The following is a 22,598-nucleotide window of genomic DNA, read 5'->3' as shown; positions in this document are numbered from 1 at the left end:
AAACATTTTTCTGCCTAAATTATGCAGCTCTACAAGCAAGAAAAGCAAACCCCGAGCTTAAATAAAAATAATAAATTTTCAATAAAAAAAAAAAAAAATATATATATATATATATCACACTCTCAATTCTATTTTTTCCATAAACCGTGCAGCCGGAAAACGGGACATTATCCATTAGGAATAGATTTATCATGAAAGAGGCGTTTAGTGTTTATTGTCGTGTTGGGGCTGCTAGGTGGTGGCGTCAGCTGAAATGACAAGTCATTGATTTAATATGCACAAATGATTTTATAAATGGAGTCCGTTTAGATTTCATGTTGACTTTCAAAGACTGTGTGCATGTGGTCTGGGAGGCAGAAATCCCTCAGCGCCCATCTTTGATACAACCACTGGTGAAGTCACAGATCCATAGTATCTTTTGTAGCTATTTTATACTGCACGATTTGGGGAAAATGTCATATTGTGATTGTTGAGGTCAATATTGCGATAGCGATATAATAAACAAATGGTTTCATAGAGTCAACTTGCTTGGTTCTCAAGGAAAATGCACACACAGATTAGTAATAATGCTGAAATGTGCATTTTCCCAACTCAAACTAGCAACAACAACTAAAAGCACAGTGTTTTCAAAATATAAAAATATATAATAATATTTTTTACCAAATTAAATAATAACATCTTTGCATTACTTCAAACTTGTTATTGTCTCAATAGTACAATAGTATAAAATAAATAAAACAATATAAATAAGAACATTTGTATGCTCATGAAAATAAGATATTTTGAACATTCTGTCCAGACAAACAGGGATATTTAAGCAGGATGTAATATGCTTTGTCTCAACTCAGTCTGGATCATTTCCTGAAATCCCCATTGCGTTATGGAGTCCGTGATTTCTTTATATCTCTGTGAAGACTTCATATGACTTTTCACTTACATTTTTATAGGTTTATATTAGTTTATATATTGTATAATGTAACAATTTCACAGCTAATCTCCAAATTAATGTAGAGACAACAATGTACAATGTAGTTGTATATTTTAGCGGTCTCTTGTCTTGTCGCGCATGAATGGTTTAAAAGCATTTGCAAGAATAAGAACTGGATCATATAATGTAACACTAGCCAAAGGATGTCAAAAATTAATGGATGCTGCGTTAATTGCGTTAACAGCCCTAATTTTATATTTATTTCAAATAAAATCGCAGCATTTTGCATCATATAATCGCATAGGCATGACAACGCGATTGCGATATGATTAATTGTGCAGCACTACTGCACATACACCAGAAACATACAAGAACACTTCCTCTGACACACACACACGCGCACACACACACACGCACGCCTTTAGGCAGAGTGGAGAGTGAATCCTGCAATCCCATTCCCTGCATGAGCAGCCCAGTGAGAATCTCTTGTGTTCTCTCTCTCTCTCTCTCTCTCTCTCTCTCTCTCTCTCTCTCTCTCTCTCTCACACACACACACACACACGCTCAGTCTCGCACCAACCGTCAGTCTCCCGCCCTGCACCACCTTTTTCGTCTTTTATCTCCTCTTCCTCTCCTCCGTCTCCCCCTTCCCTTCAACACCACCTCTCTCCCATCTCCCTCGACACTTTTCTCTCTCCCTTTCTCATTTCCTTTCCTTTTGTTCTGTCTTCCTCTCTCTCTATCTCCATCTCTCCCAAACCTCGTTTCTCTCTCCATCTCCCTTCATCACCTCTCCCTTCTCAATCTTTTCTGTATCCCCAAAACAGAAACCCATCTCCCTGTGTGTGAGGTATAAGCACAGGCCCAAGGTCATTGTTAGCCTAGATTAGGCAGGAAAAGCAGGGAGGAACGGCCATTATCATTTCACCGACTTTCTTATTCTTTGGTGTCCTCAGGCTGGAGAGTGAATCAGCATCTACAGTCCCAACACAGACTATGAGTGGGAAATGAAGATAGAGGAGAGAGACAAGTGAGGTTGTGCCGAGGTGGTTTTAGACAGAATGACTCAACATTCTGATGAGGTAACATTGAAGCGAGACCACCTCATGAAGAATACATTTAAATTTACTCTACTCTAGTTCTCTGTTCGGCTGGGATTCGGCCGTAGGCAGTCATTACAACAGCACGACTGCAAATGTGATATTGCTTTTATGGAACAGTTCAATAAACGAGTAATTACCATCAAGTAACTTACATTTCAGACTAAATTGGCTGGTTTCTATATTTTGTTTCTGTTAAAAAGAAAAAGAAAAATTACATAAAAAAACTTTTGTATGATTTAAGATACATGGGAGTTTAGAAGTGACAGTCTATCTCAGTTTCTCTCAACTTGGAAAATGTACATTCCTAGCATAAATTTTGCAGGATTCTGTCAGACACTGTTTATGTTTTTCAGCATTTCATAATGAGCAGAACGAAAACAAAAAAAAGGGAAACCAAATAAAATTTTACAGGAACATAAACAAAAACAAAATCAAACTATCTGAACGGAAACACTTAATCGAAATTTCCATTAACTGGTTAATAACATTATTTTATTGTTCTGTTTAAGATTTTAATTTGCCAGTCTTTAATTTAAATAGTACGGCCTATGCAAATGTGATGTTGACACATCCAACCTGAGTGAAATGCCCACGATCGGCTGTCAAGTCGTCCTATGTAAGTAGTAGGGATGGGACGGTATGAAAATTTCATATCACGATTATAGTGACCGAAATTATCATGATTATCAATATTATCACGGTTTTGTTAAAACAAGATGAAAGTGTTAAAAAAGAACTGATGCTCACACTGAAAACATTTCAACAAGTTTTATATTTGAGAATCAACAAACAACAAAATAAAACGAGCAGCTCTATGCACTTTTTAAAGTAAGATTCTATTCTGTGGCATTTCCTTCCTTATAATGACCGTCGTCAATAGCAACGCATTATAACTCAGCGCACATCCATGTATCACAACGGACGCGCATTCCCATTTCATTCAGATACAATTGTCATCTTGCGTCTCTGTTTTTCATTGTATTGGAAATGAAATCAGAGTTGATTTATTGTTTACAGAATTTGATCATTTGATGTCCCCGTAATTATGTGGTAAAAAAAATCGTGGTTATAATGTATATTATTGTGTTACAATGAATATACATTATTATCTCTTAATAGTCTTGTTTGAACTTGTTTGTTCGTCTTTGGCTAAAACCCACTTGCTGCAAACTTTTCTTCGCGGATGCTTCAAGTTTATGTCAAGTGAGTGAGATTAAATATTTCAACTCAAAACAACATTTTGTGCCCAATTATTTCCCAGACGTAGTTTTAGTATTGAGATCAAAGTTAACTTGCCTTGCGTTCACTACAACAGTGTGTGAAGGTCACACAGGACGGCTCGGCAGATTTGAAGTGTTTACCACTACCACAGCGACTTTTTTTGAGCATGTTCAGCAGACAGAGTGACCATTCTCGATTAAGTTTCCCTCAGGATTTTTGTAAATGCCAAAATACGACCACACCTCAGATTTGGTCCTCTCAAAAGGCTGTAAAATCTCCCGAACACGGTCACTGCCTTCCGCCATTCCTTCTCGAAAAACAAACAAACAAACAAAAAAACAACATTGCACGCTGCGTCAGACTGTTGCTGGCTGGACAGGATTTATAGTGAGTTATTAAAAAATTCGCGATAATCAAATACGGTTTTAATGATAATTTAATTATAAACGATATTACTAACCGTCAGTACATTTTATCATGGTTTATAGTGAAACCGGTAATCGTCCCATCCCTAGTAGCAAGGCAGTGTGCTGGCATTAGATGTTGGATTGCAGGAATTTATCCGATGATATGTTACCATGGTGTTTTGAAACCAGTGAAAAAAGCAGGTTAGTGTAGAACCGCTAACATTCAGAGAAAAAAAAATGCAGGCATATTTTTTAAATGACACCATGTTGTCAAAGTTATTATTGTGACTATATATGGTCAGACACTTGAGTTTGTCGTTATATTGTTAACATGAATAGTTGAATAAAGTCGTTATTTTTGATTTTAAGGTTGAGCCACTTGGACTATTTTAACAATGTCTTTACTAACTTTCTGGGCCGGAAGATGCAATTACCTAGCAGCCAAAGAAGGAGTGAGACGGCTCTCAGATCTCATCAAAAATATCTTAATTTGCGTTCCGAAGATGAACGAAAGTCTTACGGGGTTGGAACAACATGAGGGTGAGTAAATACTGACAGAATTTTCATTTTTGGATAAACTAACCCTTTAAGTTATCAACTTACAGGTTACAAAGGTTATTGTAGCTATGAGGGCGCTCAGTTTTTACTGTGGTTTAATATTTGGCAAAAAGCTTGTGTTATAAAGAAGTGTTACACACAGGCTAAATACCAGACTAAGACATGCGTCTCCGCTCCTCAAATACATAAAGCATTAGCCTTCACACACATCATGTTTTGAATAAAGAAAACGCTGTACTTATTCAAATAACCAGTTTTTTTATTTACCCGGGCACTGCAAACAAGCAGAGACGGTCCCCAAAATGTGTGCAGCACTTTATTCACAATTGAGGTGGTTGGAGCTTCTGTATGAGGTTTTACTCACAGTTTGAGGATCCACTGAAGTTATGATGTTTAGTCACAAGCTCTTAGTAAAAAGTTACATTCATACTCTGGCAAAATAAATAAATAAATAAAATAACGTTATTAACAGGTATTTATTTCTAATCAAAATGTTTTAAGAGCGATAATGTTACAGAAGAATGAACAGAAACGTTAAAAACGTTTTGTTTGATTTTGTTGCGCTCCATCTACCTTTTACCAATGCAAAAATGCATCCTGTGAGAACCGATAAAACTCGAGCCCAAGAGGACTAGAGAATCTTTTCAAGGAGGGATAAAGTAATTTTCATTTATATCTTTGTTAGTTATTTAACTTGTTCAGTTAAAAATAAAAATATATATAGTTATTTTTAACATTTCATGTTTTTATTTTAAATTCATCAAAAGTGACAGTAAAGACTTTTAAATGGTTAAAAATGTTCCATATCAATAAACATTGTTCTTTTCAGCTTACCACAAAACAACTAACAATTAAAAAAAACAATTAACTGTTTTCAACATTGATGATAATAAGAAATGCACAAAATCAGTGGAGTAAAAGACTGGAGTAACGGCTGCTAAAAATACTGCTTTGCATCACAGGAATACATTACATTTTAAAATGTATTCAAAGAGAAAAATCGGTATTTTAAATTGTAATACGATTCCACAATATTCCTGTTATAAGCCTTTAAAATTCTCACGACCCCAAACTTTTTAATGGTAGTGAAGTGTACATGAAGAAGGAGAGCAAGAGAGAATGGAGATGTGCATCACAATGGTTAGTGCCAGGCCTTGAGCTTTAAATATCTCATCTGCATTAATTATGCATTTTACCTCACAAAGACTACAAAGGAAAAATATCACCTGCTGGCACTACACATAAATACGAAACACTCATGCAGCCTTGTACTAATGAGATGCATGTGTGTGTCTTCATTAAATGCAGCGATCAGGGTCATAGCTCTTACAGAAAAGCAACTATTCAATTAAACGCATGCATACTGCTAACAGCAGGTCCAGCTCTATTAGCATGTAAAAGACCCTGAACTTCTTGATCTATGAAATCTCACCTGTTCACTTGCAATCTTAATGCGTCTATGACACAAGTATGCTACTTGTATCTCCTTTGGCACCTCCATAACAGTCTCCTGGCAGTGTGCTGTGTATCTTTGTTGGCTTGGTGTTGCCCACCAAAAGAAATATAAAATATATATATTTCATATAATATATAATATAAATGCATAAAATTACTGTTTTTACTGCATTTTTGAATCAATATATGCAGCCTTGGTGAGCATAAGAGGCTTCTTTCAAAAACTTTTTTTTTAATCCAACCCCAAATTTTGAAAGTCAGTAAACATAAATGCATAAAATCTTTATACTAAGATACTCCTCTTACTCATTTGCTCATTTCTGCCAAAATGTTTCCTGTTTGTACAGACTGCACACACATAGGCTACTAGCCTGCCCAAAGAATTTCAATTTCGGTACATCATTAAATACAAGTTTAAATGATTAAAAAAACTTTAATCAAAAATGTTTTAATGTTTTAGGGAAACTAGGCTAGATGGTACATTTTAACATTCTGAATTTATCATCATTCATAATTTATTATTTTTTCCCAAAACAGAGTGTCTTGATTTCTAGTTGCCCTTTATTGCAGGGTTGAAAACAATGTTGCATGATCAAAATCTATCTGAGCACTCTTTAGGAACAATCAGCAACGACAACGACGTGGTTTAAAGCGATTGGCTTTTTCGATTGAAGCGCGGGACTTCCAGACAGTCAGCTTGAAACATAACAAACCTCACTCAGCTTAGATTAGACAAGCGGTTCTCAACAATGGAGCCTCCGCAAACTTTCAATGGAGCTGACTTAAAAGTATTTAAATTCAATTTCTGGAATGAACTGTGGTTAATTTCTACATTCTGTTTCTGTTAATAAAAAAAAATAAAAAAAATAAAAACAAGCAACTTTGTCAAAATTTTTGCAGATATACTGGAAATATCTTAGCCTATATGGGGGATGGGTTGTCTTTGAATATTGTGTTGGACAACAGGGTCAAAAATGTTGAAAACCACGGGGTTAGAGGTGCATTATGGAGCAGGGGCACTGAAAACTTCATCAATCTTAAGGCTGGGAAGGGCCTCTGTCTCCCCAGCAGTCGACTGCACATCTGGATGTGCTATATTCTACACGAGGTCGAGTAAATGAATGTATGGTCGAGTAATATGGAAATTCCTCCTCTCCAACTGCTCATAGTCCCCTGACAGCAGACTGTCACAAGAACAGCAGGGGGATGGAAAGATCTGAGCAAGAAATGCATGCACACACTCAAAAAGGACAAACACGAGTGTGATTAATATGTGGAGCTTTCCACATACACACACTTATTCCAATGTCTCACAAATGCCGAGCATGATTCTCAGGTGAACAGATGGCTTCCTATTTCATACAATAACAGACAAAAATCCCAGAATCCTACACACAAACAAAGAAAACTACACATGCATGTGTACCAAACAATAACAGCAGCATTTTCAGATCGGCAAACCCTGCATGTTTCCTTGATAATTTATTCATTGCTCAAATGGGAAAAAAGCTTCATTTCCAAAGGGAAAAGAACGGAGGATGAGCGAGCGAGAAAGCAAGACAGGTGTTTGAAGGAAGTGAGACACTTTTCAACTCGATGAGCAACACAGACCCAAAAAAACATATACAGGAACATGTTGCGGCACCACATGTGGAATCACACATGGTGTTTGGCGTTGTGTGGGCACTAACCCTGGAGAGAAATCAGATGCTAGCATAGCCTAATGTGCCAATGAGAGAAAGGGGAAATGATGTTGAGCATAGCAATAGTGGATGTTTTATTATTATATCTATGAAATGTTTACAAATTCTGGACATTTTCGAATAAAGACTGAGGTGTGTAAATGCAGAGATAATTTGTGCAGTTACCTTGCCTACTGGCCTTGAAAAGCACATGGGATAAAACACGCTCGAAAGAGAGAGAGAGCTAGCAGGGGGATCGGTCAAGGTTTCTGATTGCATTCAGGGAGAGTCACGGCAAATGAAAACAATTGTGGCGCGGCTGCCTTCATTAGCGCAGGGAGAGAGCTTTTCATACTAATTCCACTTAAACCCTAATGACCATCTCACTGAGTTTTAATGAGAGACGGTCGGGCAGGACGAGATGCTCGGGCAGTCGCTGCCCTCTGGAAACAGTCTACTGGGGTCACTGGAAAAACAATTCGCAATCTACTAAACTCAAAGCACAAGCCAACTAGCTGCGGTTACGTTCAGACCTTCCAGGATCTCGAAAATTCTGGAAAAAGCTGCAGGAGGAGAATTAAATAAAATAAGAGAGTGATTTTATAAATGTTTATTCTTCCATAAAATACAATAAAATACAAAAAGATAAGGAACTGGGATTTTTGGTTGTTAAAAGTGCTATACACAATATTAGCCATTCTGGAACTTTTCACCAACTACTGAATTAGAGACAACCTCTCTTCCCAAACCTGCCCTACAAAAATTTGAGAGCACTGTATTTGCGAGCACTGTAATAAAGATGGAGAGAAGCAGCATGTCATCTCTGTGACATATACAATGGTAGCAAAATAGTGTTTTCACATTACAACCTAACAACTGCTTATGAAGCTCAATATGGTACTTAACTTAAATGATTCGCTTCAGCTACGATGATCTCAACTTATAGCTCAGCAAATATGGAACATCCAAAATGATCGACAGGAAGAAACTGTCTTAGTTTGGACGGATGGATGGATGAACGAAAGATTGATAGATGGATGGATACTAACAATAAAAAATTAAGTTATATAAACAAATATATTAAAAATGGTATTACTTGACAACTAGGCGCGCGGCAAACACGCTCATAACTGTGCGTTCACACCGCCACCAGCGAGAGCGTCAAACTGGGCGGAAGTCTTGGACGGTGATAGCCATAGACCGTAAAAGAAATGGACACAGCGACCCCCTTGATTTCAACGGAGAAAACTGAAGCCCATTAGAAGCACTCACTTCCTGATGGCGGAGCGACTGCGCAGGCTCAAACTGAGCTTGATGACAGTCTGACAGTTGTAAATCTTCTAGTAGCTGTGCCAAGACAAATCTGAATGACCTAATTCCTCAAAAACGTTGTTGAAATATTTTGTCCCGTTGCTTTTATGGACTCTCTATCTATGGGCTTCTCCCTTGACTTTATGGCTCCTTGTCCCCCCGATTGCCTCATAGACAGTAAAAGATTGCCTGACAGCTTCTCCTCCTGTCTATACGGTAATTTCTCTATTGTGCGACAAAGTCGAGTTGTTATGACACAATCGTTAGCCTATTTTTACAAAAGCGGCTTCTACGGGGCCATAACGTAAGATACAAAGTAATGGAGCCTTTAATAGATTGTCATGTTTCTTAAGAAATAAATAATGGACAAATTAAGTCTTTGGACGTGTCAGATGTAAAGTTATTCGCTGTCAAAGTGACACCAAAATAAATGGGAGTCAACGGAATGCTAACAGAAGGTGATGGTCTACTACAATGGCTGCCCCCAGGGAGGCTTCAGTTTCCGTATGATGGATTACCCCCTTGGTGAGAGTGGCGAGGAGAATCAGGTCAACTTTATGGTAATTAGCTATGACACGGTTCGGCGGCAACCGGCTGCAACCAATCGAAATGTAGAAGTGCTCCGTTTGACAGGATTCCAGAGAACGCAGTCCTGTCAACTTTGGATCCGACCACATTAGTTCCGAAGCAAAATAGAGGAGAGGTTGATCATTTGAATTTGAAGAAGGTGCGCAACACTATTTATAGGCAAGATTTTCACGCTAGAACACTTGTTTTTCAGCAGAATTGCAAATTAGAATAGCACTTAACCATGAACACAAAAGCCACACCACACAAATGGCTTTTAATTGGTTTATTCTGTTAGCAAACATGTCACTATAATTGTTAAGTTATTTCCATCGATCAATTTTCTGCAAAAATAACGATCGACATGCTTGTTTGCTTTGCGACCCCTTTAAATAACATTTTAAAAAAGACCAAGCATTCGATCTAAGTCAGAGCATCAGAGCGTCCACGAATCTTTCCACAACGTTTTTGCCGCTCTTGCCGGTGGCGGTGTGAACGCACGGTAATAAAAGCGACGTGGCGTGGCACGCTCATTTTTCCAGGCGCTCCTCTGTTCATGGTTGTCAGATGCCGCAGGAGAGCAAGCGCTTGTGGAAAGAATTTGCACGCGGAAAAAACGCGTTATGTGAATGGCCTCTAAAGTGGTATCAGGTGCAGTTGTATCGGGGTAGTTTTACAAGTACGAGTACATGAGCACAGTATCGGACCGACACCAGGCAACTTACTGGTATCAGTATCGGTGCATCCCTGTGATTAATATCAGTCCGTCAGAAAAGCAGTTCTAGGCTTAACTCTTAGCAGGTTTAAAAAGCCCTTTTAAAATTAAATATGAATGCAGCTTTGGATTAAATAGAAGTACAGTCAAGTCAAATAAAACACGTTTTATCTCCTGTATAGTTTGGTAACACTACAATAAGATACCATTCATTAACATAACTTAATGCGTTATCTAATATCAACACATTGATTGAACAATATATATTTACAACATTAATTAATGTTTGTGAATGTTATTTAATACAAACACTTGATTGTTCACATTTGTTCACTTTATTTATTGTGCATTAAATAATATTAACAGATAAAACTTTTGATTTTAAAAATGTATAGGTACATTTTTAAATTAACCCCAAGGAGAACAGTATATAACTATTGTTTATAGTTAGGTCGTTTTATCTAATCTTAATGTACATTTTTTTAACACAAGATGCACAGTTTCAATCTTTGTAACCGTGATATACACTTTAATATATGTACATTTAATCTAAATTAAGCTTTGGCACCGAAATTGGTACCAAGAAACATGGATTTTTTACTGGTATTGGTAAAGAATACTGATATTTTGTTACCGTGACAACACTATCACAGTTTTAAAAAGAAATTGTGATGCATGATGTTTTTGTGGAAACGGATACATTTTGAGGTTCTTTGATGAATAGAAATCTAAAAAGAAAAGCATTTATTTTAAATATAAATCTTTTGTTACAATTTAAAGGTCTTTAATGTCAATTCAGATCAATTTCATTTATTCACAAAAAAATCTTAAATGACCCAAAACTTCTGAACAGAATTATCTCTATAAATCAAATCCAGGTAGGCATTTTAACCAAATAAATATTTTTTTATTGCAAACTTACAAAAGGATTATTTGCTGATTCTCGTTTTTAAAAAAAGGAAGTGGATGCTACAAACACTAAGATTAATAGCAAATGAACACTAAATTAACAGGCTGTTTATTTGTTGCCAGCGATACTGAGGTTGGTACCAAAGGCTGGTATCGTACCAAGGCCAAAGAATCAATCCAACCCTACAGCAGACAGATGGAGCAATAGCTACAGCCAACTGAATTTACTTGGTTATACATCATCTCAGCCTGACAAACACAAACATCTCTGAATGTTTTTATGCAGCTAAACAAACCATCATACATAACGAAAGACGTTCACCTTTCTCTCGTGCCGACAGAATGTTGTCTCAAGGCTGTAGTGACTTTAAGTGGCAGACTCGCTATAAATCCCTCCATTGTTTCACACATGAAGCCAGACTGCCATTTTAATCAGTTTACATTGACCTGGGGTCAGTGCTGGTTTCTCTCTCTGGTTTTTCCCTTTTCATTCTCCCTAAAACACACAGTGCTCTGGCGATCTCAACATGTGACTCACAGACTATGGATCAGGAGAGGTCATGCTGGGGGGCATGACAAAAGCGACAGTCTCTCTGTCTCACACACACACACACACACACACAGTTGTGGAGGTTCAGGAGAGGCTATGAATATCATTGTAAGGTCCTCGCTTGGATGATTTGAACATAAGCCAGCAACCACCTTTGATGGCAAAGGAAATATGTATGGAGATTAACTCACAACGACAGACAAATGAAGGATTTCGAGGGGGGAAATATGCATCAGATGCCACAAGGCACCCCTGTTCCCCGCAGGAGCGCTTTAAGAGACGTGCATGGCATCTCATTCAGCCATTCAGGGATGACCAAATTAAGGTTTGATAGATAGCTAGCTGTGGAATGATGTTTGCACTCAACAGAGAAAAAACGGAGGCTGCAGACTTGTCTTACTCTTAAAGGTGCAGTGTGTCATTTCTGAGCCGACACTCACACACACATATCTGTGCATTAAACTATTGAATGCACGACGTGGAGGCAAAGAACCGCCCGATGCAAAGCGCAAAACCATGGTCATTTGCCAGCATTGACAATTTAAAGCTGTTATTGATGTTTGCAGCGCAATATTTAACCGAAGGGGAAAATTGACGGTTATTTTCGTCAGTTACATCTCGTTAGATCTAACATTCTGCCCGCTTTGAATCAGACACAGATATAAAGTAATGCGGTAAGATTACATTTGAATGAAAAAAAACATCAAATCTGGCCCTGTTTCTGTTTTCAAACAGATTTTCCAGACACAAGCTAAACCTGCAAAGGTTTATTATTATTATTGAAAACACAACAAATAGAAAAACACAACTAATCTTTGCAGGTTCCCTATTAGCATTGGGTTTAAATCCAAAATATTGCCAAATAGGTGCTTTTATATTTTGCTTTGAAACCAAATCTTCCGCCATCGTCTTGTCAGTCAGCTCACTCTCGTGATAAATGAAATCTGACTCCTGCTGCTGATCTGTGCAGCGAATCTCTTTCAGCTCACACTGCATTGAGCAGACCAGTACAGTTTTTAATTGTAGAGTCTGTTCTCAAACTGAACTAAATTATTATTTTTTTTACTATAAAACAATCAAAACACCCGTAACAGACTATCGCAGCAAGTCTAAACATGAAATATTAAAAATATTAAAAAGCCAATTAAAAAAATAACACAGACATTCTATTAACCCTAACCTTCAGTTCCTTACGGCCACGGTGTCGATTTAATATTGATACAGTATGAACCTCTGGTACCTTGGTTTCAAAGACAAAGTTAATCTCAATCCAGTCTGACAGCAGACAGAGGGGCATTTACTACAGCAAACTGAATGTAGTTTGTTCTATATTAGTGCACTGGTTTTGCGTGTGGAGGTTCACACATGAGCTGTCACGTATGGCCACAGGCACCAGCCCCAAAGGCACAACGGTGCTGAACTGCCCTGTCAGGATCTTTCCCTCCATTCCTTCATCTTTCACACTTTTGCCTTCATCTCATCTCATCCCTCTCCCTCTGGGAACGGGGCGAGACCGCTCTAGAACAGGAGGTGCCCCTGCAGTGTTAACTCAGTCTCTCTTAATGCTTAGTCGTCTATCCAGGAGTTACAAAGACAGTGAATATTCTCGACTCAGTGGAGCAGAAAGCGGAGAGATTGCAGCTGGACTTCCAAAGGCCACTGCATTTTTCAATCTTCTCCACTGTGACCCACAATTCAAACAACATACCACCACACATAGTTGAGACAGATGGCAAGAAAGTACGATAGTGGACTAGAGGGTTGTGAGCCAAAAAAGTTGCAGGTTGGTTCTGAAGCATGCAAATCTTGAATGCAAATAACAAAATGCAACTAATCATATAATGGTGCACAGCTAGGGGGACAGCAAAATATACAACAAATACAGGATTGTTCATCCTGTATTTTGGTGCAAATTATCTGTCACTTTGTAATACAGCAAATCATAATAAAATAAACTGCCCAGTGTTTGTTAAACTGACGGAAAAAAACACTTGTATTTACACAATGGTCAATTATGACTTTATTTCTGACTTTAAATTCTGATATGACCAGCAGTACCTGGTCTTCGTTGGAGTTATAAGCTATAAGTTATAAGGGAGGTTATAAGTTATAAGGGAGGAAAGAAGTACGAACCAATGAAGCATTACAAATGACAATCTAATAATAGCTCACAGTTGGTCTGTCTACAAAGGTCAATAAGTTATCATTAAAATCAATTCACCTATGGAGAAAATGAAAAGGACTTTTACTTATGGAACCTGACTGTTGCATTCTAAGACACTTCACTGTTGTCTAAGACCAGTGTTGTATCCATACAAATTACTAATTACTACTTTAAAATTGTAATTTGATTACATTACTGATTACTGCATGTAAAAAGTAATCAGATTACTAATTACTTTACTTTCAAGTTACTTTGAAAACCTATTAAAACTACAAGAATACACTACAAAGTGAAACTCAGTTCTTTCCGTAATTTAATATTGCAGAATACAGACATCCCAAGTCTTCTGGAAGATCCGGGAGTCTCCCGCATGTTGATAGCGGCTCCCTGATGCCCGCAAATTAGTTAAAATCTCCCGGAATCTAGAGTGAGCGGAAAGAGCGTGCATGCGAGACAGAAGAGAGGGCTGTTTCTCAATGTGTTCTTGTGGACTTGTGAAACGTCATCAGTCGCTGCCTAAGTACTGTTCCAATTCAAAGTTCACATCTAGCCAAGTCCAGTTCAAGACCCCTGATGTGTTCCTGATCCGCCCCTTTTACCCAGGATGCATCGAGAGGTGACTTTAACTTTGTAGCCTATTAGAGAGCTGACTTATGTTTGACTGAACTGTTTGCTTTATTTCTAATTGTACAGCTTCTAATACCTTTTAGGCTACTTATACTTTTATAATGGATATTATTGAGCATTAAAACTGATATTTAACAAAAAAAGACAGGGTTGTGTAATTTTATTTTATATATTTTAAAATATATAGAATATTTTTTATATTTATTTTACTATACATTCTCTTCACTGTATGAACATGTATAATAAAATAAAATGACAAGCCTGTCTCTGTTAAATGTCAGTTTTAATGATCAATAACGTTTAATATTTTTAAAATGAAAACAAAAAGAAGCAGGGTTGTGTTTTATATATCGTATTCTTATAAATATATGCAGTGGTGTGCAGTTTACGATTTTTTTAAATGAAAAGAGGCAGAGTTGTTTTTTATAACATATTTTGTTTTATTGTTGACGAAAAGAGGCAGAGTTGTACTCTATACCATATTTCGTTTTATTGTTGCCTGAAATATAGCTACATAAAGAGATAACCGGAGTAGCCAGAGCGAGTTGAGTGACGCGATCAAGAACGCCGCGGTTCCGTTTGCAGAATAACCGGACTCGCGCCCTCTTCGGGAGTTCGTTCTCCTGAGTCAAACTTGGCAAGTCTGAACTACCAAGGACGCAAGTCCGAAGTTTGCGTAGGCTACTTCTATTGAGAAACGGCCAGACTGTGCTCCAAACCGTGTAGTGCTGCGTGTGTGTGTGTGCCTCATGAAGCGCGTTCTCCGGCAATTCATTAAAGCGCATGATGACGCAGCCAGCCAAACGTGATTAGAAATGCATTTTACTAAATATTTTTTTCTTAACAATACATTTGTAATGCAAGCTACTTTTTATTGACATCAGTAACTGTAATCAAATTACATAAATTTAAAATGTAATGAGTTACATTACTGCGTTACCACGAAAAGTAATTAGAATACAGTAAGGCGTTACTTTGTAACAAGTTATACCCAACTCTGTCAAAGACACAAAACCCTGTTGGAAAAGTTGCAACCACACAAAATAGCCTAAAACTGCTATACTGTGTAAAAAATACTTTTTGTTCAATACAGCTGCCCCTTAAAAAAACTGAATTATAAATATGAAATCAGCATGATTACACAGTCTTTTCTTAAGGGTGCTTTAACACTGTTTAGTTCGAAACGGGGCACAGTTCCCATGAAAAATGGTTAAAATTGACGCTGTCATGAGGACCAGGAGCACACCGGGGTACAGAATCAAAGATTACCTGTAGGTCTGAGTTCAGTTGTACTGGAACTGTGGCATGATTTGACAATGTAGAGCTGCACGATTAATCGTTAAAAGATTGCAATCTCGATTCAAACACCTACGCAATCTCATCTCAAATTCAATAGAGCAAAGATACAAATAAATTAAACAGTGCTTTCCAGATTTTTCAGGTATCTAACAGTAGTTTTTAGGTACATAAATTGAATAAAGTAATCCATGGTTCGTACAGATACTGTAAAATGAAATTTTGAAATTTTTTGACTTTCAAAGACTATAAGCACTACTTTTTGGGGTTTTCAAGGACTACAATGAGAGATCTTACTTATCAAATAATATCTTTATTATCTTTCAAATTCTTAAAAGGTAAAAAGATAAATAAAAATATAATAATAAAGTGCAGCACATGCAAAGACTGTGGCAATTGAAAGGATACTATGACAAAGATATCACTTTCCTTATTCAAACTGATTTTTTTATCATGAATATATGATTGACCTGAAGATTGAAAGCTGTATCATATACTTGGATATTTATGAGCAATATCACGCTCATAGCCATGCAAAATGTCTTTATATCTATATAAGTTTATGTTTTAAAGGGTTTTCCAAGAAATACATTTCAAAAAGTCAAATTCAAGTACTTCAAGCACTTTAAGCACCTTGTACGAACCCTGGTAATCAAATGTAAAATAACATTGATTATCATTATTAAAGTTATAAAAACTATTCAATTAAGAGCAGTGAGTCTTTTGTTGTTTGATTAACACTGAAAACACGGACAGTAATATTAGGCTGCTGTCACTTTAATACAATGCATGGATTCAGTACACTGATACTGTACACATCACATGCGTTGTCTTTCTCGACTGTTTACGTTCACTTAAGACATAACCAACTGTTTGCTGGTATACTTGCCAAGACAGGCATGTTGACATCATTTGTGTGTGAATTTGTCCATTCAAGCGCAAGACTTGAAAAAGTCTATCAATACTTTGCACGCTGTCTGACACAAGGCGTTCCCTGTGCATGCTTCGGATGACTGCACACACAAATCTTCTCACAGCACGCAAGCCGAGTTCTTCTTTGCAACTTCTTGAGCTTGAATGTTTAAATTGGCAAGGCTTAAATACAAATTTTGTTTAGACTGGTCATATTAGAACATACGGCCCTCGCATTGAACAGAGTTCAGGGGGCCTTACTCTGTCTGTCTGTTTTATGCGTTACTATTTTCATGAACAATATTATAGATGTGTCGTCAGATTTAAGATGATCCTTCGGTGGAGAACGTTACGGTTCGAATTTTTACTGGGATCAATCGCGCTCAGACTCAGACCGCAGCAATCGTGACCAGGTAGAAAGCACCCTAAGACAACAGTTAACTAGCCATTCAGACAACCTATCATCTAGTTTAGCATACTCCTAGTCGAGAGCCACTTGTGCAGGACAACAGAGCATGAACGATAAAGCACAATTTATATTTCTGCGTCGAACTCACGCCGTAGCTATGTAGTAGGCTGTGTGTGCACACGTACCCTTCGGAGTACCCTGATGTGCACCTCTAAAAAAATGTAACCGCAGAAAATCTACACAGACTGCAAGCACTGTAATTGGTCTGCTAGAACCGCTCCATCTGCATGTGTAACTGCGCGTCAACGCGGACAATGACGCAGAGGTATAAATGAAAATCAACGCGTTGCCTACAGCATTAGAGGCTCTGGCGTAGGTCCGACGCAGAAGTATAAATCAGCCTTAAGGAGCCAGCCTCGCACTACCGCCTGTCAATCAAGTACCACCATTGTGCTCTCTGACTGCTAGATGACAATAACACACATTCCCAAAAGCCTCTCATACTCTTTTTTTCCCTCTCACACTCACCTGACAATTTCTTATTCCTTTTCTACCTGCGTTTGTTTTCTGTGTTACAATCCCAGATGACCCCAAACTGCGCTTCAGGGGAGGGGAAGGTGTGTGTGACTGCGAGTGGTTATGAAGTGCAGCCCGAAGGAAAGCAAGGAGCACGGAGTGAGAGGATCATTACACAAGTACAAATGTAAGATGCCTGTTCATGTTTTTTTTCTTGTGCTGCAGAGTTGTGAATGTGCACTGTCGACTAGACGAAATGGCTATTTCAGCACATCTATGAAGTGTTTGCTTGTTTGCTCAACATTCTCTGCAGTACAGAGAGAAGTAGTCAAGCCTGCAATATCTGTTACTCTACGTGTCCACTGGCGCAGAAGAAACCCGCTCGATACCGCTCAAAGCACTAGAGATCAGACACTCGGGGGTTTGTCTGTAAAATGAACAGCAGTGTGGTCGTTTCCGTGCAGGCAATTGCATTCAATACATTTTCGATGAAGTCATCGTGTATATATATGTGAAAGAATATAGCTTCAAAAATGCAAACTTAATTTCTGAATGCCAAAAGTATCCATGTGGTGGCAATTTAATACATTTTTCGATTACGCTTTTCTTTTGACAATAATAATTTAGTATGCATTATAAACAATAATGCATCATATATACAGTACACACACAGCACTGGTCAAAACTTTGGGGTCAATAAGATTTCTTTTTTGTTTAAAAATGTAATGAAGCAAGGACACTTTAAATTATGAAAATTAACCGTTGAAATTTATATTACCGTTTCCACAAAATATTAAGCAGCATAATGGTTTTCAACATTGATAATAAGAATTGTTTCTTCAGAACCAAACAGCATATTAGAATGATTTCCGAAGGATCATGTGACACTGAAGACTGGAGCAATAATGAAATTTCGACTTTGCCATCATTTAAATAAAATACATTTTTAAATATTATAATGATATTTAACAAGTTTTACTGCATTTTAGATCAAATAAAATACAGTCTTGGTGAGCAGAACAGAGTTCTTTCAAAAACTTTTTTTTTTTTAAAACCTTCTCGACTCCAACATTTTTATTTGTAGTTTGAACTGTGTGTAAACATAAGTGTATAATAAATATATAATTATATTATATTTATATTTTTCTTTAAAATTACAAAATTTTATGCTGAATAAAATAATTTTGATCAATCTCATGATTTTCAATCAGTCTTTACAAAGCAGTCAAATGGTTAAAGGTCAAATTTAGTAAATGTAAAAAAAATTCTACAAACCCCCTGGGATCTATTTAATATCAATGTTACACACTTTTCTCAACTCAACCTCATTCTTGCCACAAAGAGAACATGCAAACTAAAATTGAATAAACAATATCAATATGTCAATGTGATTTCATCACCAGAAACGTCACTGTCTACATCACTTTATTCACATTAAGTTTCTCAGCTATTTCCCATTCACACCACCTTAAATCCACAATCCCCCACATGAGGTTTTTAACTACAATGAACCCAGAGATTCCAGTGAACTAATTTCCTGCAAAGAGACTGTGACTATGAATATGTAAGACAAATTAAACTCAAGTCCCCAGAGTGTTTGATCTCACATGAGATGGGACTGTGATCTTCCTTATGGTCACTGTACACAGTCCTACTCATGTGTGATTCTCAAAATCAATTTTTCCAAAAATGCAAGCATTGGAAATCAAGAAAACCAGAGAATCAAATCATTCATATTTGTAAAGCATTTTCCTACGGTGAGCATATTTAAGAAGCCCAGGAGTATCAGGTACCTGCTTTTCAAACAGAACGACTTAACATGATTCAAAAACACAGCTCTCATTAAAAAGGTAATGGCTCCAGTCTATTTGGTCAGTAATGAGGTTAATTACCTTCTCAAAAACCGCTGGCTTGTTCCCTTTATCTGTGTCCTTTTCCCTCTTCTTCTCCTCCTTTTTCTTCTCTCTCTCTTTCTGTGTCAGAATGAGGAACAGAAAATATAATGCGTCAGGATAAACTGCACTCAGAGACAGGACATAGACACTAACACATCGCACGCACGCACGCACGCACGCACGCACGCACGCACGCACGCACGCACACATTGAACATGGAGAAAATTTTGATTTGATTAAACCCTAAGTCTGAGGTGACTTTAGGGCACAAGGCATACCGTTTAGCCTTTAGGCCTGTACTTTGACAGCTTAAATATGGCTACCAAAGCTTAAAACACACACATGCAATACATTTAGTTTTCTACAACTATGGGTAAATCACAGAAAAACTTTGTTAGCATGAAGACAACATGACAACATGAACTTTTGACAGATATTACATTCACAGTGTAATTTTCACCACATCTCAATTTATGTACGGCTTCTGATCATATTTTTGGGGTGGAAGAGTATGCATACTAGGCGTGCTATACAAAAGGGGGGCTTTGAGTTTGAAATTTGTCCCGAACCCGGCATAGTCCCCCCAATATTCCTGGCTGGGACAGAAACCAGCCGAGAGTGAGGAGTTGGGGTGGTAGAGGGATGCTGGAAAACTGTTGTAAGATGCCTATATCAGCCAGGTTGGACATACTATTATTGCAATCGGACCAAATGCAATGATTGGATGAAAACATTTTGGTCCTGAGACATCCACAGAAGACATTTGTAATAAGTGTTTAAGAAAAGCATTGCCTGCCCTACATTTAATATAAAGCACATCCTACTTTACGAAAGACACGTTACATGATTTTACTGATTTGCAAATTAAGTTTGGGCTTTTAAGTAGGAACGAAAGTACACAGCTAGAAAAAAAGTAATGGTAATTTTGAAATTGAATGGAAGATTTTTTTTTTTGGTTAAGGCTAATTTAGAGTTAGCATTTTATGTATTTCTTAAATAGATTAAATATAATTTTACAACCTCAATTTTTCTTTTCTTTTTTTTCATAGACCGATTCATTCTTTTTTCTCTTTACCGACACCATTTTGTCCTCGGCAACCAAGTGCACGAACTCCTAGCAAAATTAGTTGCCAAGATGGAAATGATTCCACAACAACTGAGAACAGTCATAATTGTTGAAAATTGATATAAATACTTTTAACAAAATTGATAATATAAACAAAGTCAAATAAACAAATCATTTAAATAGTTGTTAAAAGCTCAGTGAGCTTTTAACAAAGTGCACCGCTTAAAACTCCCAACACTATGGCGAAGCCAAACAATTCCATCATAAAGGTTTGGCCTTCATATTGAGCCATCAGCCCTCCTTTTCTCTCAGCGCAAATCAATTGCTGCTGCAAAAACGCTGAGCGAGAAACTGGTTCAGGTGTGGGAGTTAAGGATCAGAGTGGGTTTTCTGCAGTCGTGGTGGTGTGTCTGACTGGCACTATGATTACCAGCAGAAGGAACAAATGGAGAACAGGCCTAAAGGAGAGGTGCGGATTGGCCGTTTGAAGCTCTTTATGGGCCCATTGATTATTTTATTTCCCCTCTGCATGCTGCCAGAGTTGTGCTATCGATTCTTTCCACAGCAGAGCACAGAGCATCTGACTACACACACACACTCAAATACAACCACAGCACTTTTTAACAATGGATGTGAACCCATCACTGTGATTTCTATATGTTCTTTCATCTTCCTCTTTGTTTGGTTTAAATTATCGTTCTTACAGGCTGTTATATAATCTGTTGCTAACTTGTCAATAGTCAGACAGTTCTGGTTGAGCAATTACATCCGCTTTACATGCTCCATTTAACAAATAGATTATTTATTGGAAATTGTAGCAGTAGGAAATTAAATTGTACAGGTATATATGATTTTATTATTTTTTCTTAGATATTACAATATTAATTTATACAATAATGACAATAATAGTTATTATAATTTTATAATAATTGTTATAGTTTACATATAATATATATTATTTAGAAGAAGAAGAATGGCCACCAACATATTTTGGTGCTTCTATGCTGTTGCCAAACTATCTAAACCAAACATGCTGGCTGACCAACTTGACCAGCTAAGATGTGCTAGTCTAGCACTAACCAACATAAACCAGGCTGAGCATGGGCATGGGATTGCATAACACATTATATTATAGAACATTGATTCAGTGATTGATTAACAGCACAAAAAGGGCTGTCCCAATTCACATACTACTTTGTTGGTGAAAGTGCATTCTGAGTATGTAGTAAAGATAGTTTTGTGATGAAATATCACCTTTAAAAAACTGCATCTAGATACAGCATATCAAAGAGGCCAGTAACCAATAGGTCTTAGTTCAACATCGATTTTTCTAGTTCGTTTTCTTCCAGCTAAAAGCTAAATATGTCAAGTTAGTGCATATAGATAGATTCAAAGCTAACTGACAGGGACTTTGTTTTTATTTTTTATGGAAGTACATTAAAAAAATTAGCAGAAAAAGTACTAAATTTGGGCATGTTTGGCATTTTTTCAACATAACATAATTTGTAATGTAATAATTCTAAACTTGCAAACTATTTCGGATGGAAAGTATGCGAATTGGGAAGCAGGCAGAATGCAGAGCACAAGCACAGAACCAATATCAGTGATCTGCACAGCACAGAGAAGCACAAGAATACAGTACCTCCAGTTTACTTTTCTCAGCTGCTTGCGAAGGAGGCGATACTGAGGGCAAAGCAGCATCAGAGGACTTCGGCAGGAGCAGAGGAGAAAGAAAGAGGACGAGAGGGTAAAAGAAAGCAATTGAAAGAGAGAGAGTGTGATAAAGAGGGGATGTGGAATAAAAAGAGCGGAGAGAGAAAAATCTGAATTAATAGGCTGCAGCAATCACTATACAGTGAATAATTATTCAGCCTGTGGGAGACTTGGAAAAGCAAAATTTATTTACTGATACACACACACACACACACACACACGTTATACTGCCAAAATTTTACAACTCGGTAGAACTTCTGTGTAAGTAAAAATATTTAAACATCATTAAAACAACAGTCACGCAAAAAGCAAAACTGCTTAAGATATTAAGAGTTGTTTTCAGAGAATATATCTTGAGAATTAAGTTTGTTTCCCCACTGGCATTATTTTCACATGTAACGGCAATAAGATTTATGCTTAAAAAGCAAAAAAAAAAAAAAAAAAAAAAAACTATTTGCCAAAGGGCTAAGAACTTAGTTCTCGATATATTTAACGTATGCAGTTTTACTTCAAGTGAATTTACCTTGTTTTAAGGATGTTTAGATATTTTAACTAGAAAACAAGACAAAAAATTCTGCATTTAAATAGGTTGCA

At 37.2% G+C, this 22,598-nt stretch overlaps 1 protein-coding gene across 2 annotated transcripts in view; it reads right to left on the bottom strand.

Moving 5' to 3' along the window:
• The window catches only part of smap1 (small ArfGAP 1), a 115,009-nt gene that overhangs the window by 46,603 nt on the left and 45,808 nt on the right, over positions 1–22,598 (bottom strand). Inside the window, exons 5-6 of one of the 2 annotated variants that reach the window (XM_077236933.1) lie at positions 21,934–21,999; positions 19,223–19,303 (exon numbers count right to left, since the gene is read on the bottom strand). In XM_077236933.1, coding sequence (XP_077093048.1) covers positions 19,223–19,303; positions 21,934–21,999 — 147 coding nt within the window. The remainder of the gene's footprint in view (positions 1–19,222; positions 19,304–21,933; positions 22,000–22,598) is intronic. The other variant, XM_077236934.1, reaches the window with a different exon arrangement.

Source organism: Siphateles boraxobius, unplaced genomic scaffold (assembly GCF_051911475.1).
Source record: "Siphateles boraxobius isolate OS27281-9 unplaced genomic scaffold, OSU_SipBor_1 20, whole genome shotgun sequence".
In the NCBI taxonomy this organism is placed as follows: domain Eukaryota; kingdom Metazoa; phylum Chordata; class Actinopteri; order Cypriniformes; family Leuciscidae; genus Siphateles; species Siphateles boraxobius.
The sequence above is the reverse complement of the archived record's forward strand: the minus strand, read 5'-3'. Positions and strand labels throughout refer to the sequence as shown.